The sequence below is a fragment of the Macaca mulatta genome, chromosome 1 (genome assembly GCF_049350105.2).
Source record: "Macaca mulatta isolate MMU2019108-1 chromosome 1, T2T-MMU8v2.0, whole genome shotgun sequence".
NCBI lineage: Eukaryota > Metazoa > Chordata > Mammalia > Primates > Cercopithecidae > Macaca > Macaca mulatta.
In genome coordinates, this window is record NC_133406.1 from 84,137,531 (window position 1) to 84,165,287 (window position 27,757).

At 45.9% G+C, this 27,757-nt stretch overlaps 1 protein-coding gene across 1 annotated transcript in view; it reads right to left on the reverse strand.

The window, feature by feature from the left end:
• Positions 1 to 27,757, reverse strand: part of PARP1 (poly(ADP-ribose) polymerase 1) — a 46,987-nt gene that overhangs the window by 15,198 nt on the left and 4,032 nt on the right. The window contains exons 2-13 of the mRNA XM_001090984.5: positions 25,868 to 26,033; positions 15,840 to 15,955; positions 14,080 to 14,294; positions 12,335 to 12,434; positions 9,997 to 10,113; positions 9,169 to 9,345; positions 6,715 to 6,862; positions 4,754 to 4,894; positions 3,588 to 3,830; positions 3,239 to 3,307; positions 2,812 to 2,944; positions 645 to 840 (exon numbers count right to left, since the gene is read on the reverse strand). Coding sequence (XP_001090984.3) covers positions 645 to 840; positions 2,812 to 2,944; positions 3,239 to 3,307; positions 3,588 to 3,830; positions 4,754 to 4,894; positions 6,715 to 6,862; positions 9,169 to 9,345; positions 9,997 to 10,113; positions 12,335 to 12,434; positions 14,080 to 14,294; positions 15,840 to 15,955; positions 25,868 to 26,033 — 1,821 coding nt within the window. The remainder of the gene's footprint in view (positions 1 to 644; positions 841 to 2,811; positions 2,945 to 3,238; positions 3,308 to 3,587; positions 3,831 to 4,753; positions 4,895 to 6,714; positions 6,863 to 9,168; positions 9,346 to 9,996; positions 10,114 to 12,334; positions 12,435 to 14,079; positions 14,295 to 15,839; positions 15,956 to 25,867; positions 26,034 to 27,757) is intronic.

Below are 27,757 nucleotides of genomic sequence, written 5' to 3' on the forward strand. Positions count from 1 at the left end.
GACAGACCAGGTCACATGATGGAGGGTCACCATGGGTTCAGATGAAAAGCCTTATCTGGAATCTGTGAATTATGCCCTATTGTTTCAGGAGTAACTGAAAAGACTGTTCCTCCTTGATATCTCAAAGATGCTACCACAGTTCTCATTTAAGCTCTATCTCATACTTCAAGGTGTTGACTGTGTAGAATGGTTTTTCTGCTGTCTACTGAGATGATCATGTGGTTTTTGTCCTTCACTCTATTCATAAATTACATTGATTTTTAAATGTTGAATCAACCTTACATTCCTGGGATAAATCCCACTTGGGAGTGGTGTATAGATCCTCCTATGCTGCTGGATTCGGTTTGTGAGGATTTTGTATCTCTATTCATAGGGTTTCTGCATGTCTATTCACAGGAAATTGCTCTGTAGTTCCCCGGTGCTGCTTTGGCTCTGGTATCAGGGTGGTACTGGCCTTCATGCAATGAGTTGGGAGGTATTTTCTTCTATTTTTGGGGGAGAATTTGTGAAGGACTAGTATTCTCCTTTCAACATTTGGTAGTATGTTTACTATGATGCCATCTGATCCACAATGTGGATTTTCTAGAATAAGGTGTCCCTTCCTACTCCTAGAAGCAGACAGTGTAAGGGCATTATATGGTTACCTGGCCGTAGTCAATCTCCAGGGGGTAGAACTTTTTGGGATACTTTGTGAAATTTTTGGAGTGCCAAGCATTCCCGGTTTTTTCTTCATATAATTTCATGAAGTGCTCAATGGCATCCTCCTTGGACGGCATCTGTTCCAGTTTGTTGCTACCGATCACCGTCCCCACACGGCCCCAGGACCTGAATATCCAATACCTGTGGTGGGAAGGAGGGTGGCAGATGCACAAGTGTGGGTCAGCTGTCCCATTTCAGGAGAAGTTCCCCTTTCTTGCCATTACATTCAGGTGTGGAAGAATTTTACACACCCCAAAAGGATAGTGATTAACACAGAACAAAAGGAACTGCTATAACAATAAAGGGTCTTTATCTTACCTCTCATTAAACTTTCAAATCATATTGACTATAAAAAAATGCCACATAATAGTTTAAACTTGGTTCTGGCAGCCAAGCCTGAGGAGTGAATCCTGGAGTCTGTAGACCTTTGCATAAAAACGATTCTACTCCTCTCCCCAAAGAAATACAAAGTACTGTCTGGAAGTCATGTGTTCAAGGAGACAACCCTTAAAGCTGTACCCTAAAAATAATTAACTTTCAACTCAGATCCGAGGCTAAGATACAATGAAATGAGGTGCGCAGTGGCAATGGCTCCTCAGGTCCGGTGACCTAGAGATGCAGGCTGTCATGTTCAAATTCCATCTCAATTGAGGGTGCACATCACACATATCCAGCTGCTGTGCTGCTTAGCTTTGGATGAGCTAATTTTTCATTAACTCAAAGCAGAGTTAATTTTTTAAATTAACTTTAAATTAACTTTAAATTAAATTAATGATGTCCACCAGGCCGAGGATGGCACTGAAGACCTTCCCACCTTTCTCCAGGACAACTCTGCTTAATTTAAAAGTTTTAAACTCAAAACTTAATTTTCATTTCATAAGAAATACAGATATATCATAAACCCACATACAAGATTTGTGTACATTTTAAAGACAGAACTATGGACTTCAAAGAAAATTTGGGACTCCCTGGCCATTCTCTGGGCTACTGCACAGGGGTTTAACAATTCATTCTCTGCTTGGTTTTTCCTGTGAAAATTTTTGGGAAGCACTACTTTGATCTATGTTGAAAATTTTTTTTGACCCTAACAGCCCACACCACCCTTTCACTTAACACCAGCAAATCTAAGCCACCAGAAAAATGTACACATCCACAATCAACGTTAGAATTTAATAAGAGTTCCTTCCATACGCCTTTCCACTGACACATAAATCCTGTTTTGTGTTGGCTGTACCACAGGGCAATGAACTCACTAGCTAAGGACCACTCTGCCTAGATACATAAGGACAAAAGCCAGCCCACCCTCTCATCACCTCCCAGCTGCTGTACCCCACAATCCAGAATACACCCTTGCCTGTCTCATCATGTTAATTAAAAAAAAGGCAAATCCAAACCTCTTTAGTTACTAGGGAGTTTGAACATTAAAAAGTAAGTTCAACGCTTGCCAACCTTTATTTGCTTCAAAGTTTTAAAACATATGTAAAATTAGAAAATCTTGATTCAAGCAGCTGAAAGAAAAGCCAGCTGGGGCTGGGTGCAGTGGCTCATGCCTGTAATCCCAGCAGTTTGGGAGGCTGAGGCGGGAGGATCACTTGAGTCCAGGAGTTTGAGACCAGCCTGGGCAACATAGTGAGGCCCCTGTCTCCATAAAAAATAAGGCATGGTGGTGTGCATCTATGGTCCCAGTTACTTGGGAGGCTGAGGTGAGAGGATTGCTTAAGCCTGGGAGGTCCAGGCTCCACTGAGCTGTGATTACACCACTGCACTCCAGCCTGGGTAACAGAGTGAGACTGTTTCAAAAAACACAACAAATAGTTGGAAAAACAAACAAACAAACAAAAAAAACCCACCAAACAAAAAGAAAAGCCAGTGGGAGAATACGTGAAACCATACCTTAAGACAACTGTACAAGGACAGCAATGCTACTGGTTAGTAAGTGGCTTCTTTCTCCCCTTTAAACAAAGGCCTCATGGTTCGTTTTTGATCTCTGTGATTAGATTTCATTCCCTAGGCACTGGGCCTAACGGGTTTCACAAGGCTGATGGCACAGCATTGACTGATGCAGGACGGGCCCATGTCTCTGCACAACCAGGCTACATCTACAGAACTCACCTGCTTTCCTTGTCGTCCTCCAGAAGCTGCAGCTTGTAATAGGAGTTGGTTCCTTTAACGATGTCCACCAGGCCGAGGGTGGCACTGAAGACCTTCCCACCTTTCTCCAGGACATGCGCAGAGTGTTCCAGTCCTGTCCCGGAGGCAAAGCACCTACAGTTTTCTCTCCCCTTGAGGGGCTAGCGCTCTCAGGGAGAAGGGGTTTGCAGGCCTGAGGTTCATGCCTTTTGGATACACTAACACCACCTTCAGGAGGTTCCCCTGAAATGTGTGTTCTCAGGACTGGGGGAGCTGGTGAAAGAGGCCTGAGGGGAAAGCCACGACCACATTGCCCCAAGTGTGCTGCGGGCATTCGGATGTGTGCTCCTAGTCTGCTGGTGGGGGGTGGGGCACGTGGCCCACTCGGCTGGCAGTCCTGTTTGCTTACCAGAATCAGGATCCACAGCTGCTCCTCCTTTAAGAGTTAATTTCATTCTCTTTTCAGATTTGTTGATACCTTGGAAGGGAACAGAAAAATGTCAACACGAAGTTAAACGTAACTAAAAAGTAAGGGGAAGGTAGAAGGCAAATGAGTCGTTCTCATTCGCACGATCTGTCAACTCGGCATCTATATACACACTCCTCCCACCACCCCAAAGCGCCTGCCATTCTGTTTCCTGCTCTGCAGCACTCAACAGGCCATGTCTGGGACACAAAGGGACAGGTTCTGTGCAGGCCAACCTGGCCACCAATGTCCCCGGCTTTTGGCCCTGGAGGGGGCAGCTTGGGGCCCTCACCTTCCTCCTTGACCTGGCCCTTGCTTTTTTTGGAGAGTGCAGCCCCTGACTTCCCTTTTGGGGCCACAACTTCGACAGGCTCTGCCTTCACCTCTGCCCCCCAAGGGGACAAGATGTGTGCTAAGAACAACTCCTGAAGGCTCTTGGTGGAGGCGGAGACGTCCTGGAGGAAGTCCTCAGACACAACTCGGATGTTGGCTTCCTTTACTTCCTCCATCTTCTTATTCATCTTTTCCACCTCCTCTGTTCAAATTGAAAGGAAAAAAAAAATGAAATATAAGTTTAAAACAAAACTGAAACCTCAAATTACTATAGTTATATTTACTGTGTAATTCCAAACCCTCAACATCCACAGCTCTCCTTTGCTTCCAAGTCTAATGCTCCCAAGAGTGTTTTTCATTCAAACGATCATCTTGATCAGCAATATTCCCCCTTTTCTAAGGTATGATGAGCCAGGGCAGCCTTCTCCAAGCCATTCTACAGCACGATGTTAACAGACACTCCAAGGAAAAAACACCCTGATGTCAAATATGTATGGGAAATCCTGTGTTGTATTTCTCTGGTTCCTGAAGACCTACAGTGGTAGTCGGCATAATAGACCCACACAGAAACCTGTTTACCTTTTGTTTCACCCTACCTTTTCCAAACATACTTGAACCATGAACTTCTGTTTTGGCAGAGATCTACGCACATCTTACAGAGCAGTGCGAAGTGATGAGAATACAGGTTGAGCAGTTTCCCTTATCCAAGATGCTTCAGACCAGAAACTTTTCAGACCTTAAAATACTTGCTTCGTATTTACTGACTGAGCATCCCTAATCCAAAACTCTGAAATCTGAAATGCTCCAATGAGCATTTCCTTTGAGCATTACGTTGCCACTCAAAAAGTGTTGACTTTTGAGGCAATTTGTTTGGATTTCGGGACTAGGGAGACTCAACCTGTAGTAGCTTACCATCTTTAGTTGGGAACATGCAACACATGTGAATCTATAGTACAAAGCAGCGACACTGAGGGCAAATACTCGTTTCCCTTCATAAAGAACCAGAGCGATGATGATAAGATCCAGTTTTGGAGTGCTGTGATCGACTCTTCCTCACTGACTCGTCATCACAATCATAAGATACAGAAGCATTTTCCCTGTTGCACAAATTCAGATTCAACTCACTTTTGGTGCTGATGCACAGGGAAGCCTTATTGGCTGTCCCTGTCAACTTCCCCCCGAGTTTCTCAATCATAGCCTTCACTTCATCCTTGTTCCGGGAGAGCTTCCCAAGAGTCAGGATCTTCATGTTGGATAATGGCTTATCTGGGATGAAAGGAGAGAATCATTCAGCAAGGCCAACTCTGGTGCTGCTCCCCAGTAAGGGGAGGTAGAGGAGCAGGCGAGCCAAGCAGGGAGCTCCTGGGGAAAAGCCTATGAAAATACACTTGCGAGAAAACAGGACGGGACAGCAAGCTGCCACCTGAGCACCTACAGATGTTCCTCAACACAGAAAGGACTGGGCAGGAAGCAAGCCACAAAATGCCACTCCATGGCCAGGCCAGCCTTGCTGGTGTGAGCCGGGCAGCTGGGGGTTACCCCAGGTCCGCTCCATGGTCAGGCTAGGAAGGCTGCATCTGCGGATGAGGGACCAGGATGGGAAGAGGGGTAAGGTCACATGAACCCCCAATTCCTTCTGTTATTCTCCCAAACTGCAATTCTTATTAATTAACCCCATTTTAAAATGAGACATGTCCATGATAGTTCCTCAAAGGAGTGGCCAGCACAATCACACTGAGCTGAGCTAACCGATTCTAGGCGAAAAGCAGCTGCCTGGTGTGCACTGAGCCAGGCCAGAAAGGCCTGGACAGGGGTGTGCCTTCTGTTCACAGCAAACAACACAGTGCTGGCGACACGTTTCCAGAACTGGAGATGCTGCAAGGAAAAGTCCTTACTGCCTTCCCTGTGAGGGCAAACAACTAGGAAACACTGACAGTTTAAGTGAAACTGGTGAGGTCTCCAGAGAACACAATTATTGATTTATGCTGAATTGCAAGTCAGGGGAAAGCAGAGGAGGGAACCCTCCATGGAGGGGTCAGAATGCCAGCCCCCACCTGGCCCTTCATGTGGGCACCTGGACCCAGGCTGCCAGCAGCACAGTGGACTCGGGATGACCACCCACACACACTGCAGTGACCACTGGTCCCCTCTCAGGATATGAAAAGGAGGTCAATAACAGGTTTATATTCAAGGACGGAACCTTCATCCTCCACCCACCAAACTGTGACCTTTGCCATCAGACTATGCCACATGTCTCTGAGTAAATAAGCAGCGGGTCACTTCTCCTGCCAAAAAAATACATTGCTCTCACTGTCTTGGTTGGCTTGGGGCATTTCGCACTAGTGCTGATCAGTAACTCCCTCTGCATACAACAGAGACTCGAGCATCACACCAGGGTCACGATGACTGGTGGGTGCAGGGCGGCCTGGAGAGTGAGGCCTGGGATGCTGCTCTGCAGTGAGGTCAGGCAGGAGACCCTGCGTGGTACTCCAGGTAAGGCTGTCGACCTAGCCTTTCTTAGGAGCCCCTCTCCTAGCCTCCCAGAATAAGAGTCACTTGTTCTTTTACAATGTTTATTTTATTTTTAGAGAGAGGGTATCACTCTGTCGCCCAGGCTGGAGTGCAATGGTGTGATCATAGCTCAGTGCAGCCTTGACCTCCCAGGCTCAAGGGATCCTCCACCTCAGCCTCCTGAGTATCTAGGGCTAAAGGCACATGCTGCTACACCCGGATAATTTTAAACATTTTTGTAGAGATGGGGGTCTCGCCACATTGCCCAGGCTGGTCTCGAACTCCTGGCCTCAGCAATTCTTTTGCCTCAGCCTCCCAACGTGCTGGGATTACAGGTGTGAGTCACTGCTCCCAGCCGATACTATGTTCTTAATACCCTCCCACCTTGCTGTGGTTGGGGGTGTAACAAGCCAAGGGAAGAGGCCTATCCCCCGCAGGACAAGGCTTCCCCATGGTGGGGTCAGCAAAGAGAGACCCTTGATGGATACTTTCTTCACCAGCTCCACACCACCAGAAAGTAGTGGGCAAACAATTCCTGCAAAGCAATTCTAAGACTTGGGCCCTAAGAGCTGTACCTGCTGAAGCAGAGGAGTTCCCAGCAGCAGGCGCCGAGGCTGTGGAGGGTGGGGGCGTGGCCACCACTGGGGCGCTGGTTTCTGGGGGGAATATACGGTCCTGCTTTTTAACCTTCAATTTCTTGAGGTAAGAGATTTCTCGGAATTCCTAAAAAATATTAAGTTTTAGTTAAGAAGCTAGCTCTCCCTTGAAGTAACCACCTCATAGACCAAAAAGGACTTGGCTTGTCCAAATTAAAGAATCTCTTTTTTTCTTCTTATGATAAAGAGTAACAAAAAATAGAAAAATGTGAGGCTTCCAGAATGAAAGACAGTATTATTGCTGCTACAGTACTTATTTCCGGTACTTTTACATTTATGATAGGGGTGGTATTAGGGCTGCTTTAAGAGAAAAATCTTTCCCAGAAAAAACAAAAACACAAACCAGTGGCCAATTTGGTCAGGAACCACCGCTGGAACTGCTGTATGACTATAGCCTCCCTGGCCTCGTTCCTGAGTTGTTCCCTTCGAGAGTTAATAGGCCTCTGTGGGATCACACGCCTACTCCAGAACCTCAAGACCCCCAATACCATACACACTGGGAGATTATTACCCAAAAGGAAATCACAGTATTTGCTTTCCTTTTTAGAAGAAGGAAAAATGAATGCAGAGAGCCCTACGGTATTCACTATTCACTCTTCACTCTTCACAATTCACTCTTCACTCTGAGTGATTTACAAGCGGCCTTGCTCTAAATGGTCACTCAATAAGTATCAAATACATGAAGCTCAGGGAAAGAGCCTGTGCTCCCAGGTCTTCGTCCAATCAAGAAACTGCTCTTTCCATCTATGCCTGTGTTCAGGGAGTCAGCTGGATACAAGAGGTCACAGACTGCTTCCAACACACACTGACCACCTAATATGTGCTACCAACCATAGTTTGGTTAAAAACACAGTTTCTGCCCTTGAGAAAGTATCTCATTTGTGACTGAGCATCAGCTATAGGAACGTGAACTTTAACACAGGAGCTAAGCTATGCCAGAGGTGTGCTAAGGTGATGTGAGACAGGGAACGCTAGCATGCACCTGGAGGCAGTGATCTGCTAAGCCCACTGGGAGCTGAAAACACAGGGGACTGCCTAAGCACAGCCATCTGAGTAGCACATGTGCCCTATTGCTAGGTACTTCTAAAAAGAATGAGCAAGACTGGCGGTGGGGTGGGGAGAAGGGTATGTGAGAAGGAGGAAAAGGGTGGCAGAAAGAGGCTGCAGATGGCCAGCAGAGCCGCATCACAGAGGGCTCTGAGGACAAGCTACGGAGCTGGCCTTGATTCTGTGGGACAAGTGCCTGGAGGCAACAGTGTCACTGCATGGGCAGCAAGTAGTGCCAGACTGAAAACTTGTCTCACACATGCACATAACCTTTAAAAATGTATATACATGCTCAAAAATTGATATATAAAATACAAGGGATAGCACATTGCTTACTGCCATCTTACTATTTCCCCATCGAAGATAGTAAAAGAAATACAAATACCACATAAGGGTCTGGAAGATTTGCATACCCAGAAAAATCGGGGAATCAGTATAAGATTTTAAGGGTGGGGAAGTGCTAAGCTCAGATTTATTTTACAGGAAGCACTCAAGTAAAGGCATACAGAGAAAATTAGGGGGGATCATGCAATCATGGCAGTGAACAAGTGAGTCAGGAGCTGGTGGAAATGGAGTTCAGTTGTAGGTGTAGAGCAAGTAATGTCGACTGTTACTCGGGTAACGATTCCTGAGGGTGTACTGTGTGCCGCTGTTCCAAATGCTCCACCTAGGAGCAGGCAACAGCGAGGGAAGCAGCTTGGCGAGTGGCAGAGCTCTGCACCTACCCAGGCTGCTGGGCCTGGATCCTGCTGAGTCTGAGCGGGCACAGGCGAGGTCCTTGGAGCAGCCAGCCCCACAAAGATACTGCCAGAACCCCACCAGCATGGCTCCAAAGGGGGTTCCCCGTGGAGGTATTTTGCGTTGAGAATTCCATAAGCAGTTCCATTAAAAAAAGAGAGAACGTGCAATACTAGGAGATATGTGAACTTTGGATCCAATTCTTCTGCTGGCACTAGGCAAGGAAACGTCCTTGAAAAAAACTTGTATCAGAAAGCAAGAATTACTATCCATTTCTTCCCCATATGTCCCTCAAGCCTAGAACTGTGCCTGGCACATAGAAGGCATTCAATAAATAAAAATTATTTATGGTCTTTGCAAGCAACATTTTACACCAAATGGACAGTTCATACTTAGAGGAGCTTTGGTTCTACATTCGTGTAGTTTGCAAACATATAATTTTATATTCTGGTTAACAGGATGACATAGCTGTAAAGAAGTCTGAGGAACAAGGCCCTGCAATCTCAGGGACCTGAAGTATGAACAAGCGCAGAAAGTGGGGCCAGGTTTTTCTCCCAACAGATCCCAGGATCTTCCCCCACCCCTTACCTTTGGGGTTACCCACTCCTTCCGGTTGGGTGTCTGTGTCTTGACCATACACTTGGTCCAGGCAGTGACGTCCCCAGTGCAGTAATAAGCATCACTCTTGAAGACCAGCTGACCCGAGCATTCCTTGCAGGGAAGGAGGGCACCGAACGCCATGCCATCGGCTACTCGGTCCAAGATCTGCAGCCAGTGGAGAAACACATCAGAGGGCAAATGCGGGACTACAGAAAAGGACACTTACTAATGTGGGATGGAGGGACTTGCACAGATTTCACTCTCTACAAAGAGACTTCTTGCTGTGGGCTTGCTGTGGGGCTCTTAACACCCCACCCCGCCCTTCGTTTACAAAGGAGCTTGGATTCTTGTAAAGTAGGAGACCTTATTTCCAAGTGTTCCTGCAGCTCCCCCATCCCTCAGTGATTGAGAAATGAAGGGAGAGCCCAGAGCATCCACTGGCATTGCACAAAGTACAGTGCCAAGTCAACTCCCAAGAATGACAGCAGAGAAGGGCCAGCTGGGGACACTGATGGGACGCCGTCATGCCATCCCTCAGGAGGGGGCTCTTCACTCCACAGGCCTGGCACTCTAGAACAAGCACTAACATGTGGAAGATGTCTAGTGGGGCATGTGAATGCCGGCCCCATCCATCCCAGAAAAATGGTGACCACGATGGTGGTGATGACCGTGCAACACAACCACGATTTATACTCCTTGCAATTAATACCAGCAGGTGTTCACACGGAGGGCCTCCCACACTCCATTGGGACAGTCACTCCACAACGACGGGGTCAGCCTCACATGCGTGTCCCACTTAACACAAAGGCAGCTCACCGCCGACTCCCCAGAAGGCACTTGCTGCTTGTTGAAGATGAGTAGCTCCTTCAGGTCATTAGTCGAACACACTTTCTTTAGCTCATCCTTGATGTTCCAGATCAGGTCGTTCTGAGCCTATGGACAAGACCCAGTGGCTGAGAGGCCAGCTCTTTTCAAAGGAAGAATTCAACTGGAGGAGGAGCCCCGGTCAAGCTGAGCCTCCAGTTATACCCTGGTGCACCAGCAAGCTGCCACTCCAAACCTGGGTGATCAGCACAGGATTTGACTCCTGGTCATGCTCCTGTGGACACCAAATTAAGCCTGCTGTGTGGTCTCTCAGAGAATACTGTGGAAGGTGAGGAGGAGGCCCTAAGGGTTTGGGGGAGATTGCACCAAGGCTCCTGGAACCAACTCTCAGAAACCAATCCCCAGAGACACAAGGTAAGAGCCTGGAAGTGCTAGGCTGAGCCCAGGGCCCACGTTTATCAGCAACTAGAGGAGGCAGGGTATGGCTGTTCTCCACCAATCTTAGAGTAGGAATGATTCACAAACACTAATTTCCTTGATGGTATATTATATTCAGTATCACAGAGCAATGTATTTAAACTCTTCTGAAAATGGAAGTTTTAATCTTTATTAAAGTGACTACTCTTGGTTGGATGCTTTTACGTGTCATCTCACTTATTCTTTTTCTTTGAGATGGAGTCTCACTCTGTCACCCAGGCTGGAGTGCAGTGGTGAGATCTCAGCTCACTGCAACCTCCACCTTCTGGGTTCAAGCAATTCTCCTGCCTCTGTGTCCTGAGTGGCTGGGATTACAGGTGTGCAACACCACGCCCAGCTAATTTTTGTATTTTTAATAGAAATGGTGTTTCACCATGTTGGCCAGGCTAGTCTCAAACTCCTGGCCTCAAGTGATCCGCCTGCCTCAGCCTCCCAAATTGCTGGGATTACAGGCGCGAGCCACTGCGCCTGGCCTCATCTCATTTATTCTCACAACAATCAAGCTTGCTGAGGAAGCTATCAGCCTCTCCATTTTAAAGTCTGAGGGAGTCTCCTCCTTCCCCAGGAAAATAAGCAAGTTATTAACCATCTCTGCTCAGATTCCACCTCTGTAAAATGGAGACAAAAACGCCAGCCCTATCATATCCTATAGGGTTGCTGTTAGTACCAAAGGAGGATTTTAACTCCCCTGGTGAAGCTGCAGGCACACACGTCTGCTCCATTTCCCAGCTTCATTTTTAAGGGCTCCCTCGACATCTCCTCTCCGTTGCACACAGCATACGCCGGGACACCAGGAATGGAGACGTGGGAGGATGAGGAAAAGGTCTAGTGGTACAGGGTTAAATGGAAGAAGTACAACAATGTCACCTAGATGACCAAGGGTAGAGAGCCAGCAGACACAGATGTGCCACGGTGGGAACACTGAGGGGCATTTTAATTTTCTGACTCTCTATACATCTCTGACATCAATGGGGAAGAGAGAAGGACACTAACCTCACTGAATGGCCAATGTGAAGTGGCACCACGGTTCTCCTGCAGCCAGTTTTGGTGCATGACAGACGCTTTTTTACCGTAAGACAACTGAACAAAATGTGTGACTCTTACTTAGCAACTAGAACTATATCAGAAATTGCTTTTAGTTTTAGTACTACTAGTAAAAACTGAATACTCATACAAGAGACACAAGCAGACGGTTCATGGAAATCACGTGCTCAAGGAGAGACCAACTGTTCTCCCCCAATTTCCCAAACACCCAGCATTTTCTGATTAATAATTTTTGCTTTGCTTCAACACATACATAATCAACACAGGGATGAATCTTTCTGGTCAAAGACCACTGATTTAATGGATAGTTTTCTCCTGTCATTATCAGTCATCTATTCCTTTTTAAAAATGAGAGATCTTCATTTAAAAAATGTAGAGACACTTGATGTCTTCAAGCCATTTGTCTATGCTAAGAATCTTTGGCATCCTTTAATTAAGTATTCAGTTTCCAATGTTTGCAAGTGACCACAAAGGTGCAGGGTGTACAGTAGTGCATAATTTGGCCAAAGCATGAATCTCTGGCATCCCAGTAAGAGGCTGGTGAGTGGGAACAGAGCACTCAGCCTTTGCTCAAGCCTGGCTGCAGGTTGGACACCTACAGCCTAATGTGGGATCTCTTCCAAATAAAAATGGTTTCCTTGGGAGGAGGGAAAACAATCTGGGGAAAAAGTCATACTATTTAATGACAGCCATCAATTTGCTAAAGTTCTTAATAAGTGGGACATAAGTCCTTGAATTGTCTTCTCAGAAAGAGAAAGAGAATCCAGACAGCAGCATGTTGAAAGGAGACACAGAGCTGAGAACTCACCTTTAGAGCTTTTTCAAGCTTACTATCTTTGTCTTTTTCTTTTTTAGATTTCTTCTTGGCCACTTCATCTACTCCATCCACCTCATCGCCTTTTCTCTTTCTGAAGGAGACACAGGATATGAGAGCCAGAACCATTAAAAATCTGACACCCAATGACTTGCGGTGATACTGTATCTTAATGTCATTCTATGACTACTCACACTTGTCACTCCCTAACCCCTGCCCCACTCAGTGCCCTTAGGCGATCACTGTCTACTCAGGGAGTATTTGCAACCAAGATGGCAGAAGACACCATCCATTTCAGAACATACTCTCCCAGCCAGGGAGAGGCGCTAGGGTTGTTCCAGGGACTTAGAACAACCCATTACAAGAATCCAGGGCTCAGGCCCCATCTGAGGTAAAAACAAAAACAAAAACAAAAACAAAACACCTATGTATCTCCTGGCCTGGAAGGTTCTAGCAGGGACTAGGCTAGAGGTAAGCCCATGGCTAGGCGGCAGGGATTGCAGAAAGACAAAGCACAAGTCCAGGGGCTAGGCCTTTCGAGCTAAAACACAGAGCAAGGGAAAGAGGCTGCTCACAGAGGTGGGGCCGTACTGCCACATAAAGCCCAGACAAGAAGCGACAGTCAAAGCAGTGCTAACCAGCCTGCCCCAGCTTGCTCAGCAAACATGGCTCTGAGACTATCACCTGCCCCTAAAACACAGGGGCAGGACAGCCACAGTGGTCTCAGTCTCAGCTATCTCACAGACCTGAGCACCAACCCTTGCACTTTCCTCAGCCATAAAATAGCGAAAAGAATACCATCTGCCTCACAGAACTCTGGTGACAGGCAAATCAAACAGTCCAAATACAGGGCTCGATACAGTGTCTGGCATACGAAATGTGCTCAACACATTCTGGCGGTTATCATGGCTTAAGTGGGAGCTGATGGACTCCAACACCTGTATCACGTGCTACAATGCCCTGTGGGCTTTCTGACCCACGGCCTGATTTTTCAATTTTCTAGCACATTCTAGAGCCCCATGTGTTGCTGCAATGAACAGGCATTATGAACTGAGATAATGTGTGATGGCTGCTCGATGGTTGCCCAGTCACCGTCCAAGGAACAGGGTGCATACCAGGTTCTACCACACCACCCCTGGTGTACCTGTTAACAAGCAATTCTCCAGACTGAGGCTGAGGGACCAGCAGAGGGTAAACTGGAGAGAGCAAGAGGTGTCCATGTATTCAAGATGGTCACTGATGGTCCTTCCCATTCTAAATTTTAATACCATGCGAAACCCTTATCATCCTGAACTCTAAGCCAGGAAAATTATCCACTGCCCATCCCCTAACTAAAAATGGTCACGATTCTCCCAGCATTGTTAAGTGATCGACCCAGGCAAAACAAATACTCACCCAGGGAAGGAGGGTGGTCTTTTAAGTATCTAAAGGGCTGTCGTGGAAAAGTGTAGTTAGCCTGTCCATGGAGATCAGATGTTGGAAGGGGAAGAGACCACTAGGAAGCAGGTCTCACAGGGCAGAGGGCTCTCGGCAGAGGCCATGGGAATCCCTGGCTGTCCTTCCCTACCCTGTCCTTTGCCCCCACATCTCTGCTGTCACCGTTCCTCAGTTTGCATCTCCGTGGCTTACTGACAGTCAGTGAAGGGAAACAGAGGAGTGATATGGAACCTGTAGAGCCTTCGGGCCTCCCTCAAGCCCCTCACTGAACCCCCAGGGCAACCCCACAGCGCTCCACCCACCCTTCGCTCTTGACTCCTGGGAGCTGCTTCTTCAGGGCTTCTTTATCCTCTGCAGCAAGGAGGCTGAAGCCCTTGAGCTGACTCGCACTGTACTCGGGCCGGAAACCCAGCTCCTCCCTGTTCTTGACAAAGCAGTGTGGGTGGTACCAGCGGTCAATCATGCCTAGCTGTGGCTTCTCCGGGTCCAGCATCTTCTTGGACAGGCGCACCTGGCCCTGCAGGAAAAACCGTATATGGTACCAAGGGAGCGACGAGGAAGGATGGTGAACATGATACGGACAGCCTGTGCTCCAACCAGTGAGGGGCTGCAGGTACAAGTCAAGGTCTGCCCGCCAACTTGAGGACTCATGGGCTTTTGAGAGGTTTAGCTCTCTCAGGTCATCAAGGATTGTGTGTTACCCTCAAGACTCAGGGTTCCTTAAATTCCAAATGGCTGGCGACCTACCTACCTGTCTGGACATGTGAAGAATTGCTAACATTCCCCTTAAGATGTTTCTGTTGACCTGGGGCAGGCATAAAAACACATGGTATGGTGTGCTGGGCAGAGCTAAAGCCTTGCACACCTGCGTGGGCTTCCAATGCAGCATTTTTTTTTTTTTTTTTTTGAGATAGGGTCTTGCTTTGTTGCCCAGGCTGGAGTGCAGTGACTTGCTCTCAACTCACTGCAACTTCTGCCTCCCAGGCTTAAGTGACCCTCCCACCTCAGCCTTGCCTGGCTAATTTTTTTGTAGAGATGAGGTCTCACTATGTTGCCCGGGCTGGTCCAGAACTCCTGGACTCAAGCAATACTCCTGCCTCAGCCTACTGCACCACCGCGCCCAGCCCCCAATGCAGCACTTTTGTATTAGCAGGGATTTTCTGTCCATTCCCACCCAGCTATGGCCTCCTTAGTCTCTTTACAGATGACACCCTCTAAGGACTAATAACCCCACAGGCAAGAATTCAGTCCTGCCAGCCTGCGCAGGTCCCCAGTCCCCAGGCCTGATATTCCCAGGAGAGTTCCAGGCCCGGGAGGCTCAACCCAGAGAATGCAGCAGGAGGGGCTCCTGACAATACATAAAGCCAGCAACCCAGCAGCACATACCACCCGGCATTCCCCTTGAGGCAAAGAGGATCTTAACGTTTGCCTTAAATTTTTGGTGGTTGAAGGTAGCTGGAGAAGATATAGCAATTCCATGTTTTCGTTTTCTAAATACCCATTGGCTCACCTCAATTTTCTGTACAAAACCTCCAGGAGGCAGAAACTTTCAATTAATGCCTCGAATGAATCAATTAATATGTGCATGTCACATTAGAGAAGGGTGAGAAGGCTGCGGGGCACAAGCCTTCCCTTCTACCTGTGTCTCCGTCCATTTTGTCTGTCAGCCTTCAAGGACTAGAACTGGTGGGAAAGCCTGGTTAACGAAGATCCCCTGATTAAACAGAAAAAGGCTGGAGGCTCATACCAGGGTAAACACACTCCTTACACCTAATTCTACCATAAAACACAGACAGTCTTTCCCCAGCCACTGTTGGATCCAAAAGACACCCCTTTTGTTAATGCTTTCCAAGAGCAGATGCATACATACAAGAGAACTGGACCAGACCTGTCTGGAAGTCACTGTCACATCTGGTCAACACTAAAGTCTTCAGTTTATTTTTAATCACGTGCGCTGAGCTAGCACCCTAAAGCCCCCATTTCTTCTCTTCTCTTGAGACAGACAATGACATCAATGCAAGCAATCCATAAAGTTCAAGGATCTGAGCCCCCAAGACCTTACCTTTTCTATCTTCTCCATACACCCCTTGCATGTGCTTCTGTTGGACTTGGCATACTCTGCTGCAAAGTCACCCAGCGTCTTCTCTGCCTTGCTACCAATTCCAGCCTGGCCTTTGCCTGAAGAATCAAACAGACAGCAATGCTCATCTCAACAGCTCCAAAATGCAGCTTAGAGGAGCCCCCTGTCCTCTTCTACCTCCCCAGGATCCTTCCACTAGGATACCTTATGCCTTGGGAGACTACGATTGGTCCATCTCATCTGTCTGTAACAACCGTGGTCAGCTAATAGAGCTTCTTTTCTGGAGATAAATGACCCTTCTCCTTGAAAGAGCAGCACATTAGGGGGTGATCAGCTGTCTGACATTCCGTCTCCTCCCCTTCCTCTGGAGGCCCCTCCCGCACTTTAGAAAGCACTTATTAGGTGTTTACCTTAAAAGCCTCGGAAGCATAGTGACGTCTCACTAAGCCTCCTAATTTCCATTATACTTTTATTTACCAAAGTGTGGAATTAAAGGAAATATTTTGATATAAGCCAGACACAAGTATATGTAAGAATTAAATATGTGGTAAAGGTATCATTTCAAGTTAGTGGGAAAAGGTTGAATTATTCAATAAAGAGTTGTGGGGATCACTGGCTAGACATTTGGGACAAAAACTAGATTATTTTCTTATTATAAAAATAAATTCTCAGGCTGAATCAGGTAGTAAGATGCCTAAGACCAGGAATAAGATGAAGCTATCTTCCCATCACTTCTATTCCATATTGTATTGGAGGTTGTAGTAAGTGCATTAAGGAAATAAAAAAAAAAAAAACACAAAAGGTATAAGTTTGGAAAAGAGTAAGTAAAACCATCTCTCCTTATAGATGATTCTATTTGATGTTCCTAAGAGATATCTTGAGAAATCTATTTTAAAATCTACTAAATTAAGTGAATTTAGCAAATATGCAGGGCACACTGTCAATATACAAACATACAAATATGTCTAATACTAGCAATAAACATACTGGAAAAGGCAAGTGCATTGTTATTTAAACAGCGTTAAAATACATAAAACACTTAGATAAATTTAACAAAAGACGTGCAAGATCTCTGCACTAAAAGCTCTAAGACTGCTGAAATGAAAGAAGACCTAAATAAATGAAGAAACGTATCATGTTCATGGACTGTTAAGATGTCAATTACCTGCAATTTGATCCATGGATCCAGTGAGATGCCTATCAAATTCCTAGCAGCTGTATTTGTAATAGCCCCAAAATGGCAACAACCCCAAAGTCACCAACAGTAAAATGGATAAACAAACGGATATACCCAAACAAAGGACTACTCCCCAGAAATTAAAAGAACTAATGACACACAAGATGACCTGGATGAATCTCACAGGCAGTGCGCTGAGTGAAGAAAGTGTGTAAGAGGGTATACAATTCCTTTTCTTCCTGAAATTCTAAATCAGGCAAAATTAATATATGGGGAAAGAAATCAGAACAGTGGTTACCTGAGTCAGGGAAAAATGACTAGCAAAAGTACACGGGAACTTCCCAGGGTGATAGAAGAAATGTCTATAACTCAATGGGGTATATGCCAGATGTGTATAAGCATTTGTCAAAACTCACTAAACTGTATACGTAAGATCTGTGCATGTAACTACTGTAAATCATTTTAAAAATTCCAGATATAATACCAAAGACATATCACAAATGAGAAGACAGACATGACTATACAAACGTTAGTGAAAGATGAAACTTTAATGAGGCAAAAAAATACAACAGACAAAACTAAAAGAAAATGTCAAACTTGGAAAAATATTTGTAAAATGTTATGACAAAGAATCAGTATCTTTTACATTTCCTTAAGAAAAAGACAAGGCCAGGCATGGTGCCTCACACCTGTAATCCCAGCACTTTGTGAGGATGAGGCAGGAGGATCACTTGAGCCCAGGAGTTCAAGACCAGCCTGGGCAACATAGAGACTTCCTCCATTTAAGGAAGAAAGAAACAAACAAAACAGCCCCCAAAGCAAACCCCAGCATGGTGGCGCATGGCTGTACTCCTAGCTACTTAGGAAGCTAAGGTAAGAAGATTGCTTGAGCCTCGGAGTTCAAGGTTACAGTGAGCTAGGATCGTGCAACTCCACTCTAGCCTTGGGTGACAGAGTGAGACCCTGTCTCCAAAAAAAGGAAACACTTAGGAATGGTATGTTAGTAGAGAAATGTGTATATTATATACTGCTGGTATAGCATGTGCAACTGAAGCAACCTTTCTGGAAGGCAATTTGGCACATACATAGAAAGCCTTAAAATTGTTCATCCCTTTGAACAGTAACTGCACATCTTAGAATTAAAGAAATAACTGTACAGGTGCCTGGGATGTACAAGAAGTTTGCAGCAGCTCTATGTGTAATATAACTAAAAGGTTAAAATTCTAGTCTCAAAAGCAAGACAGGGCTGGGTGCGGTAGCTCACACCTGGAGTCCCAGCTGCTCAGCAGGCTGGAGGATTGTTTAAGCCCAGGAGGCCAAGGCTGGAGTGTGGGCTGTGATCATTCCACTGCACTCCAGCCTGGGTGACAGAGCAAGACCGTGTCTCAAAAAAAAAAAAAAAAAAAAAAAAAAAAAAGCAAGACAGACTGGATTTGAATCCTGGCTCAGGAATTTTCTACCAGTACAACCTTGAGTCAGTTACCTAACTTCTCTGTGACTGAACGTCCTCACCTGTAAAACTGACAAAGACTTACTGCAAGGACACAATTAAATTAATATGTCAAGTACTTGGAATACTGCATGAAATTTAGCAAGACCTCACTAAATGACTACTATGCACTTTAATCTGTAACTTTTAACATGAAAAGAGTAAATATCAAGTTGTAAAAGTACTAACAGGTCAACATCACTAGTTGTTAGTGAAATGAAAACCAAAAAACCACAGTGAGATACTACACTTCACACACATTAGCATGGCTATATTAAAAAAAAAAATAAGTGTTCATAAGAATGAGGACAAATTGGAATCCCCTTGTCTTGCTGGTGGAAATGGAGGAGCTGTTGTAGAAAACAGGATGGAGGCTCCTCAAAAAATTAAACATGGAATTACCATGATTCGGTGATTTCACTTCTGGGTATATACAGCAGAGAAGTGAAAGCAAGGTCTCTAACATATATTTGTATACCAATGTTCATTATAGCACTAATATTCATTATCATTATTATGAATATTATGAATACCATTCATAATAGCCAAAATGCAGAAACCTGGCCGGGTGCAGTGGCTCACGCCTGTAATCCCAGCCTGGCCTATGTGGTGAAACCTTGTCTCTACCAAAAAATACAAAAAAATTAGGTGGATGTGGTGGTGCATGCCTGTAATCCCAGCTACTCGGGAGGCTGAGGCAGGAGATTTACCTGAACCCGGGAGGTGGAGGCTGCAGTGAGCCGAGATCAGGCCACTGCACTCCAGCCTGGGCAATAGAGTGAGACTCTGTCTCAAAAAAAAAAAAAAACCAAAAAACAAAGTGCAGAAACCGCCTAAATGTCCACAGACATACGAATGGGTAAATGAAATATGGTATATTCATGCAATTAATGTTTATTATGTCTTTAAAAAGAAGGAAATTCAGACACATGCTGCAACATGGATGAACCTAGAAGAACTATGCTGAGTGAAGTAAGCCAGACACAAAAAGACAAATAACTGCCTAACTCCACTCACATGAGGTGCTAGAGTTTTAGCTTCACAGAGACAGAAGAAACAGTGGTTACCAGGGACAGGGAGAACAGGCAGTTACTGCTTAATGGATTGGGAGTTTCAGTTTGGGAAGATGAAAAAGTTCTGGAGCTGGATGATGGTGATGTTTGCCTAACAATGTGAATCTACTTCATGCCACTGAACTCTACACTTAAAAATGGTTAAGACAGGTCAGGCACAGTGGCTCATGCCTATGATCCCAGCACTTTGGGAGGCCAAGGCGGGTGGATCACCTGAGGTCAGGAGTTCAAGACCAGCCTGGCCAACATAGTGAAACCCAGTCTCTACCAAAAATATAAAAATTAGTCAGACGTGGTGGCGCACACCGGAAATCCCAGTTACTTGGGAGGCTGAGGCAGGAGAATCGCCTGAACCCGGGAGACAGAGGATATAGTGAGCCATGATTGTACCACTGTACTCCAGCTTGGGCGACAGAGCAAGACCCTGTCTTAAAAAAAAAAAAAAAAAAAGTTAAGATAAATTTTATGTTATGCCTATTTTGCCACCAAAAAAAAAAAAAAAAAAAAAATCAACTAAGGAAAGTGATACTTAGAGTAGGATCTCAATTCTGCAGGAAAGAAAATCACACACACTCACAAGCAAATTAGTATTTTCTAAGGAGATATCCTACATGTTAATAAGTCATTTGTGAATTAGAGGATTTGGGATGAATTAAACTTTTCATATATTTAAAAATAGTACGTTAGGCTCTCTGGATGAAAAGTCCCTGGACAATCAGTAGGTAGTATCCTAACTGTATGGTTATGATAGTTTCACAAAAAGACACATTTTCAGTAAAATTATTATGCCTTCTCATATTATAACATTATACTTAAGTCAGCCTGGCCAATACGGCGAAACTCCATCACTACTAAAAATACCCAGCCAGGTGTGGTGGCACACACCTGTAATCCCAGCAACCCAGGAGGCAGAGGTTGCAGTGAGCCGAGATGGCACCACAGCACTATAGCCTGGGTGACAGAGATTATCTATCTATCTATGTACTTAGGTATATTTAAATTATAACTAGATATAACACATCTATGCCCCTAAACCTACAACTTTCCCTATCCTGAACACAAAAGAGAAAACAGCCACAGAACAAGAAAAACGTCAGCCAGGTGTATTTGCTCATGCCTGTAATCCCTGTGCTTTGGGAGGCAGAGGTGAGATTGTTTGAAGCCAGGAGTTTGAGACCAGCCTGGGGAACATAGCAAGATCCCTTGGGCAAAAAGGGATTAAAAAAAAAAAAAAAAAAAAAAGTTAAAAAATTAATTGGGCATCTGTAGTCCTAGCTTCTTCAGAGGCTGAAGTGGGAGGATTGCTTGAGCCCAGGAGTTAGAGACTGCCAGTACATTCCAGCCTAGGCAACAGAATGAGACCTGCCCTCTGCTAAAACTGGCATACTCACCCTCTGAACCCTTTCTTACAAATTTATTTACTTTTTAAAACTCTCAATTCTGAGCCGTTACTAATCTATTTGCAGCAAGCAGCTGGTCAGACATACCAACAGCTACAAGGACCAGCTGCAAGAAGGACAGACAGTGATATGGTTTGGATCTGTGCCCCCACCCAAATCTCCTATCAAATTATAATCTCAAATGTTGGAGGTGGGGCCTGGTGGGAGGTGACTGGATCACAGGACAGATTTCTGCCTTGGTGCTGTGTCACGATACTTTTGAGTTCTCCTGAGATCTGGTTGTTTAAAAACGTGTAGCACCTCCCCTCTCACTCTCTTCCTCCTGCTCCGGCCATGTGAACTGCCAGCTTCTCCTTTGCCTTCTGCCATGACAGTAAAGACAGTAACAAGGTTGGAGGGCTGACACTACCCAACCTAAAGAGTTACTATGAAGCCCCAGCAGTCAACACAGTGTGGTACTGGCAAAAGGATAAGTAGATCAGTGGGACAGAACAGGGAGCCCAGAAACAAAGCACACAAGCACAGTCCACTGATCTGTGACAAAAAAGTAACGGCAAAAATGGGAGAAAAGATGGCTTTTTCAAGAAGCGGAGCTGTAACAACTGGACATCCACATGTGAAAAAAAAAAAAAAGGAATCTAGACACAGACCTTACACCCTTCACAAAACGTAACTCAAAATGGATCACAGATCTAAATGTAAGACACAAAACTGTTAAACTTCTAAAAGAAAATCTAGATGACTTCGGGTCTGGTGATGACTTTTTACAAACAACACCAAAAGCCCAATCCACTGAAGAAGTAACTGATTAACTAGACTTCATAAAATTAAAAACTTCTGCTCTGAGGAAGACCAGCCACACACTGAGAAAAAATATTTTCAAAAGACATAAGATAAAGGGCTGTTATCCAAAATATACCAAGAACTCTTAGGAATCAACAGTAAGAAAACAATCTGATTTTAAAAAGAGCAAAACCAGGAGTTTGAGACTAGTCTGGGAAACAAGGTGAGGCCCCGTCCCTACAAAAAACTTTAAAAAATTAGCCAGGCATGGTGGTGCACACCTGAAGTCCCAGCTATTCAAGAGGCTGAGGTGGGAGACAGAGGTCAAAGTTGCAGTGAACTGTGATCACACCACTGCACTCTAGCCTGGGCGACAAAGCAAGACACTCTTAAAGAAAAAAAAGTGGGGGCGGGGGCAGGCAAAAGACATTTCACCAAAGATATACAGATGGTAAATAAACATATGAGAAGATGTTCAAGATAATTACAGTATTAGGGAAATAAAAATTAAAACAATAATAAAATACTATACATCTATTAGAATGGCCAAAATCCAAAACACTGACAACACCAAATGCTGGCAAAGATGTACGATGATACGAATTCTCATCCATTGTTGGTGGAATGCAAAATGATTCAGCTTTTTGGAAGACAGGTTGGCAGTTTCTTACAAAACTAAATATACTCTCATCACATGATCCAGCAACTGTACTCCTTGATTACCCAAAGGAGTTGAAACTTATGTCGCCAGAAAAACCTGCACATGGATGTTTCTAGCAGCTTTGTTCATAATTGCCAAAACTCGGAAGCAACCAAGCTGTCCTTCAGCAGGTCAATGAATAAACAAACTGGTAATCCAGACAGTGGAATATTATTCGGTAATAAAATGACAAGACATGGAGGAATCTTTTTTTTGAGGTAGAGTCCAGCTCTGTTGCCAGGCTGGAGTGCAGTGGCGCCATCTTGGCTCACTGCAACCTCTGCCTCCCGGGTCAAGCAATTCTCCTGTCTCAGCCTCCCGAGTAGCTGGGACTACAGGTGCACACCACCACGCCTGGCTAATTTTTGTATTTTTAATAGAGACAGGGTTTCACCATATTGGCCAGGCTGGTCTCAAACTCCTGACCTGGTAATCCACCCGCCTCAGCCTCCCAAAGTGCTGGGATTACAGGTATGAGCCACCATGCCTGGCCCGACATGGAGGAATCTTAAGAGCACATTACTAGTGAGAGAAGCCAATCTGAAAAGGCTACCTTCTGTATGATTCCAACTATATTATATTCTGGAAAAGGAAAAACGATGGAGAAAGCAAAAAGATCAGTGGTTACTAGAGGTTAGAGGGGAGGGAGGAATGACTAGGCAAAGCACAGAGGATTTCCCAGGCAGTGAAAGGACTCTGAAGGCTACCATAAAGGTACATGCATGCCAAAGTACATTTGTTAAAACTGACAGGATGTACAACACCAAGAGTGAGCCTCATGTAAAGTACAGACCTCGAGGGATAGCGACGTGTCAATGTAGCTCATCAGTTATAACTATGGACCACTCTGGTGGCATTGTTGATTGTGGACAAGTCTGTGTATGTGTGGGGTGGGGAGGACTATATGGAAACTCTGTACTCTGCTCAATTTTGCTGTGGACCTAAAACTGCTGTAAGAAAAAAGTCTATATACAGGAGAATGGTGTGAACTTGGGAGGCAGAGCTTGCAGTGAGCTGAGATCGCGCCACTGCACCCCAGCCTGGGCGACAGAGCAAGACTCCGTCTCCAAAAAAAAAAAAAAAAAAAAAAAAGTCTATATATAAAAAAAGGTTAAACAGACAATGGAACAGAAATTTCTAAAAGGACCCCAAAATACAGACATTTTGTACATGACACAAGACACCTCTGGAATCAATGGGGGAGATGAATAAGTCAATAAACAAAGTAGGGGTCGGGAGCGGTGGCTCATGCCTGTAATCCCAGCACTTTGAGAGGCCGAGGAGGGCAGATCACAAGGTCAGGAGTTCAAGACCAGCCTGGCCAACATGGTGAAACCCCATCTCTACTAAAAATACAAAAAATTAGCCGGGCATGGTGGCAGGCACCACGCTACTCAGGAGGCTGAGGCAGGAGAATTCGCTTGAACCCGGGAGGTGGAAGTTGCAGTGAGACAAGACCATGCCATAGCACTCCAGCCTGGGCAACAGAGACTCCATCTCAAAAACAAACAACAACAACAAAAAAACAAAGTAGGGAAACTAGATCATCATTTGGAAAAAAATAAAACTGGAGTCATGCCTCACACCACATCAGCACACACCGGGAAAACTTCCAAATAGAGTAAACATTTAGATGTTAAAAGAAACAAGGAACTATAAAATTACATGTACTGGACGTAGTTCATCTGTATCCCCAGGCTGGGCTACTTGACAGTGGCTGCTGGTGCCTTTTCCCTAGCACTGTCACTACCTCAGGGTAAGGGCCACACCCTGGCATACCGACCCTGTAGTGACCACCACAGTAACAAACACAGCACTGTCACCAACAGGCCAACTCAAAACCAGGGACTCTGAGTCCTCCCGCCACTTCCAGATCTAGAGGCAGCTCTGGCTGCAGGGTGTGACTGTGCAGAGGCCAGTAGCACAATCTGGAAGTGCAGAGAACGCACCTCAGGCAAGCAAAAACCAGTAAGAAACAAGAGACAGAACCAATGGATAATGCTGCTCCCTTCCTCCTGCTCCGAGCGGCTTTTCTGAACTTGGTGGCAAAGGACTTGTGTGAGGGCATCCTGCATGACCAAGCCATTGGCTGTTTCTCATGAAGCCATGGCCAGCTTGACAACATATGGCAGGCACTGTGCTTGCCCTCCTGCCTCCCCTTCCTTCCTCTCTCTTGCTGCCCTAGGATTACATCTCCTAATAAAGCTTTTAATAGCTTTGCTGTATGCTCTGCTCTCTATGTCACCTGACATGACCTGTACTAAGACATGGGAGAAGACATAAAAGGAGAAAACTGTGGAGACAGTAAAAAGGGCAGTGGTTGCTGGGAATTAGGAGGGATAAACAGGGGATTTTTAGAGCGGTGAAACTGATGCAGGGCAGGCCAGCCCTAAATTGGGGCTTGGCCTGGGAGGGTCCTTGGCTTCGCTCTGGACAGAATTTAAGAGCGAGCTGGTGGTAGAAGCAAGCAGCTTTATTGCGGCATCAGTGTTATGGCTCTGTGACTGCTCCTGCAGAGCAGGGCCAGCCCACAGGCAGTGTGCTGAGGGCAGCAGCACAAAGGCAGTTCTGTGGTCATATTTACACCCACTTTTAATTATATGCAAATTAAGGGGCAGATTATGCAGACATGTTAAGAAATGGGGTGGTAACTTTTAGGTCATCAGACTGTTGTCACAGAAAGGGGTGGTAACCTCTGGGTATTGCCATGGCAATGGTAAACTGATATGGCACACTGGTGGGTGTTTTATGGAAAGCTGCTTTGTCCCTGTCCCTGCTTTAGTTAGTCCTCGGTTTGGTTTGGTGCCTGAGCCCCGCCTCCTACCTCATTCCCCTCTCAGAGATGAGCTATTCTTCCTTAATCTTAAGGGGGCTGCAGAAGGGTGCAGGTCTGAAATTACTCTGTATGATATTATAACAGCAGATGTATGTCATCACATAACTGTCCAAACCCATAGAATGTACAGCATCAGGAGTTTCTGGACTCTGGGCAATAATGATGTGTCAATGTAGGTTCCTCAATTATAGCAAATGTACTACTCTGGTGGGAGATGTTGACAAGGAAGAGCCTGTGTGGTAGGAGGGGGAGCGGGTATTGGAAACTCTTTGTTCTTTGCTTACTTTTGCCATGAACAAAAATAAAGTCTATTAAAAACAAAACAACTTTAAAGGCTACATTCCAAGCATCTGGAAAAATAAAACACCAAATATCATGCAACAGATGATGCTGAGTCCAGGAGGTGTTGCTGAAATAACATGGGCACCATACGCTTGATCTGCACATGTGGGAGAAGGCAAGCTGGGGGAGGTTTGCTTTGCTATCTGAGAAGAGGACCCCTGGGAGCTTCAGGGTGGGGGCTGAATGCCCATGCTGCCCATTTGTACACACCTGTCACTCCTCCAGCTTCCGCTGTCTTCTTGACTTTCTGCTGGTCATCCCACCGAAGCTCAGAGAACCCATCCACCTCCACGTCAGGGTGCCGGATGGAATGGCCCACCTTCCAGAAGCAGGAGAAGTGGTACCAGTGTGGGACTTTTCCATCAAACATGGGCGACTAGAAGGAGGACAAACAGAGGGAGGTAAGTGAGCAATTAACTTTTGGCTTAGAACCACTAGATGTTGACCTCAACCCCAGTCCCAGTCCCAGGCCCAGCTGTGACAGCTGTGACAGAAGGACAGCACATGAAACCTTCGAAGGACAGCACATGAAACCTTCGTTCTTCTATCTGTGAAAGGAGGACAGCCTCCGCTCTCACATGAAGAGCTGCAGCATCCTTCTCACGATCAGAGGACTGTAGCCCATTGTTCTCGAGCTCATTCTCTTAGGACACAAACACAGCCACAAGAAAGGTAGCCTTTTACCACTGAGCCCTGCCCCACGTCTCTTTTCACCACACACCACTACATTTAGTGGTGAGCTGCCTCATGGTCTAGTGAAACACACAGAAGACACCTGTGCAGAGTCACAATCCTGCAGCATCTGCTGGGAATGGCCAGACAACTGCTCCAGGCACGCCTGGACTCAAAGGGCCTGTGTGCCCCAGAAAAGGGCTCTTTAAGTGCCTCTGCAGTTAAGAATAATGAGGAACAAGACCCAGATAATGAGCAAAGCAGAAAAAGTGTGTCAGAAAAAAACTGTCAAGTTCGCAGCAGCCACACAGATGTGAGTGGAATCAATGGAGGTCTGTGAGGCAACCGTGACAGTGGATGGTTCGGTTCGGGGCAGCATGCCTGGAGCTGGAGTCAGCTGCTCACCGGCCTTCGCGGGGGCAGTTTCCCAGGTGCAGGACCTGGGAAGTCTGGCCACAGGGAACACAGTTCTCCTCTGCAGGTGGTTTGCTTCCCACTAGGCCTTTCATTGTGACAGGGCCAGGTTCTGCTCCCAGGCCTCCAGCACGGTCTGGCTTTTTTTTTGAGACTGAGTCTTGCTCTGTCGCCCAGGTTGGAGTGCAGTGGTGGGCTCTCGGCTCACTGAAAGCTCCGCCTCCTGGGTTCATGCCATTCTCCTGCCTCGGCCTCCTGAGTAGCTGGGACTACAGGCACATGCCACCTACGCCTGGCTAATTTTTGTATTGTTAGTAGCAATGGGGTTTCACCACGTTGGCCAGGCTGGTCTCGAACTTCTGACCTCGTGACCCGCCCACCTTGGCTTCCCGAAGTGCTGGGATTACAGGCATAAGCCACTGCACCCAGTCCTGGCTTTACAGAGTGGACAGTGACAGCGACTGGGAAGAAGGGGAAGACATAGCCTGTAGTGTGGGTCCCTGAGCCTTTCATAAACCATCCTGTGTAATCCCACAATCTGCCTCTGGGTGGGAACCAGCACTTTCATTCACAGATGGAGACAGCGGGGCTGGAAATCGTTGCCTGGGGGGTTGGGAGTCACAGAGGCAGCAAATGAATGATTTGACACCATGGTTCCTCCCACCACACTCCACTGCCCGGCAGGAAGAGCTACTTAAAAATATACCAACTGTGATCTGACTACAGCAAGGGAAGTCCCAAACATCTGCTTTTACAGAATATAAAGCTAAACGTCACACAGATGCAGTAAGAGTATTAAAACAGCATTAAAAGTAAATGTGCTGAATTTTTAGGATGCAGTTGTGGGGACAGGGAAAATACTCTGGAAAAGCAATGATAAGGTGCCCCACTCCCTCTCTCCACTGTGAGTGGCCTCTTTCTGGATGTGATGTATTAAAATGCACAGCTAAGACTATGGCAGCGCAAGGACTCCTCAACATCAGCTTTCCCCTGGGTCTGGAATGCTCCCCGCCC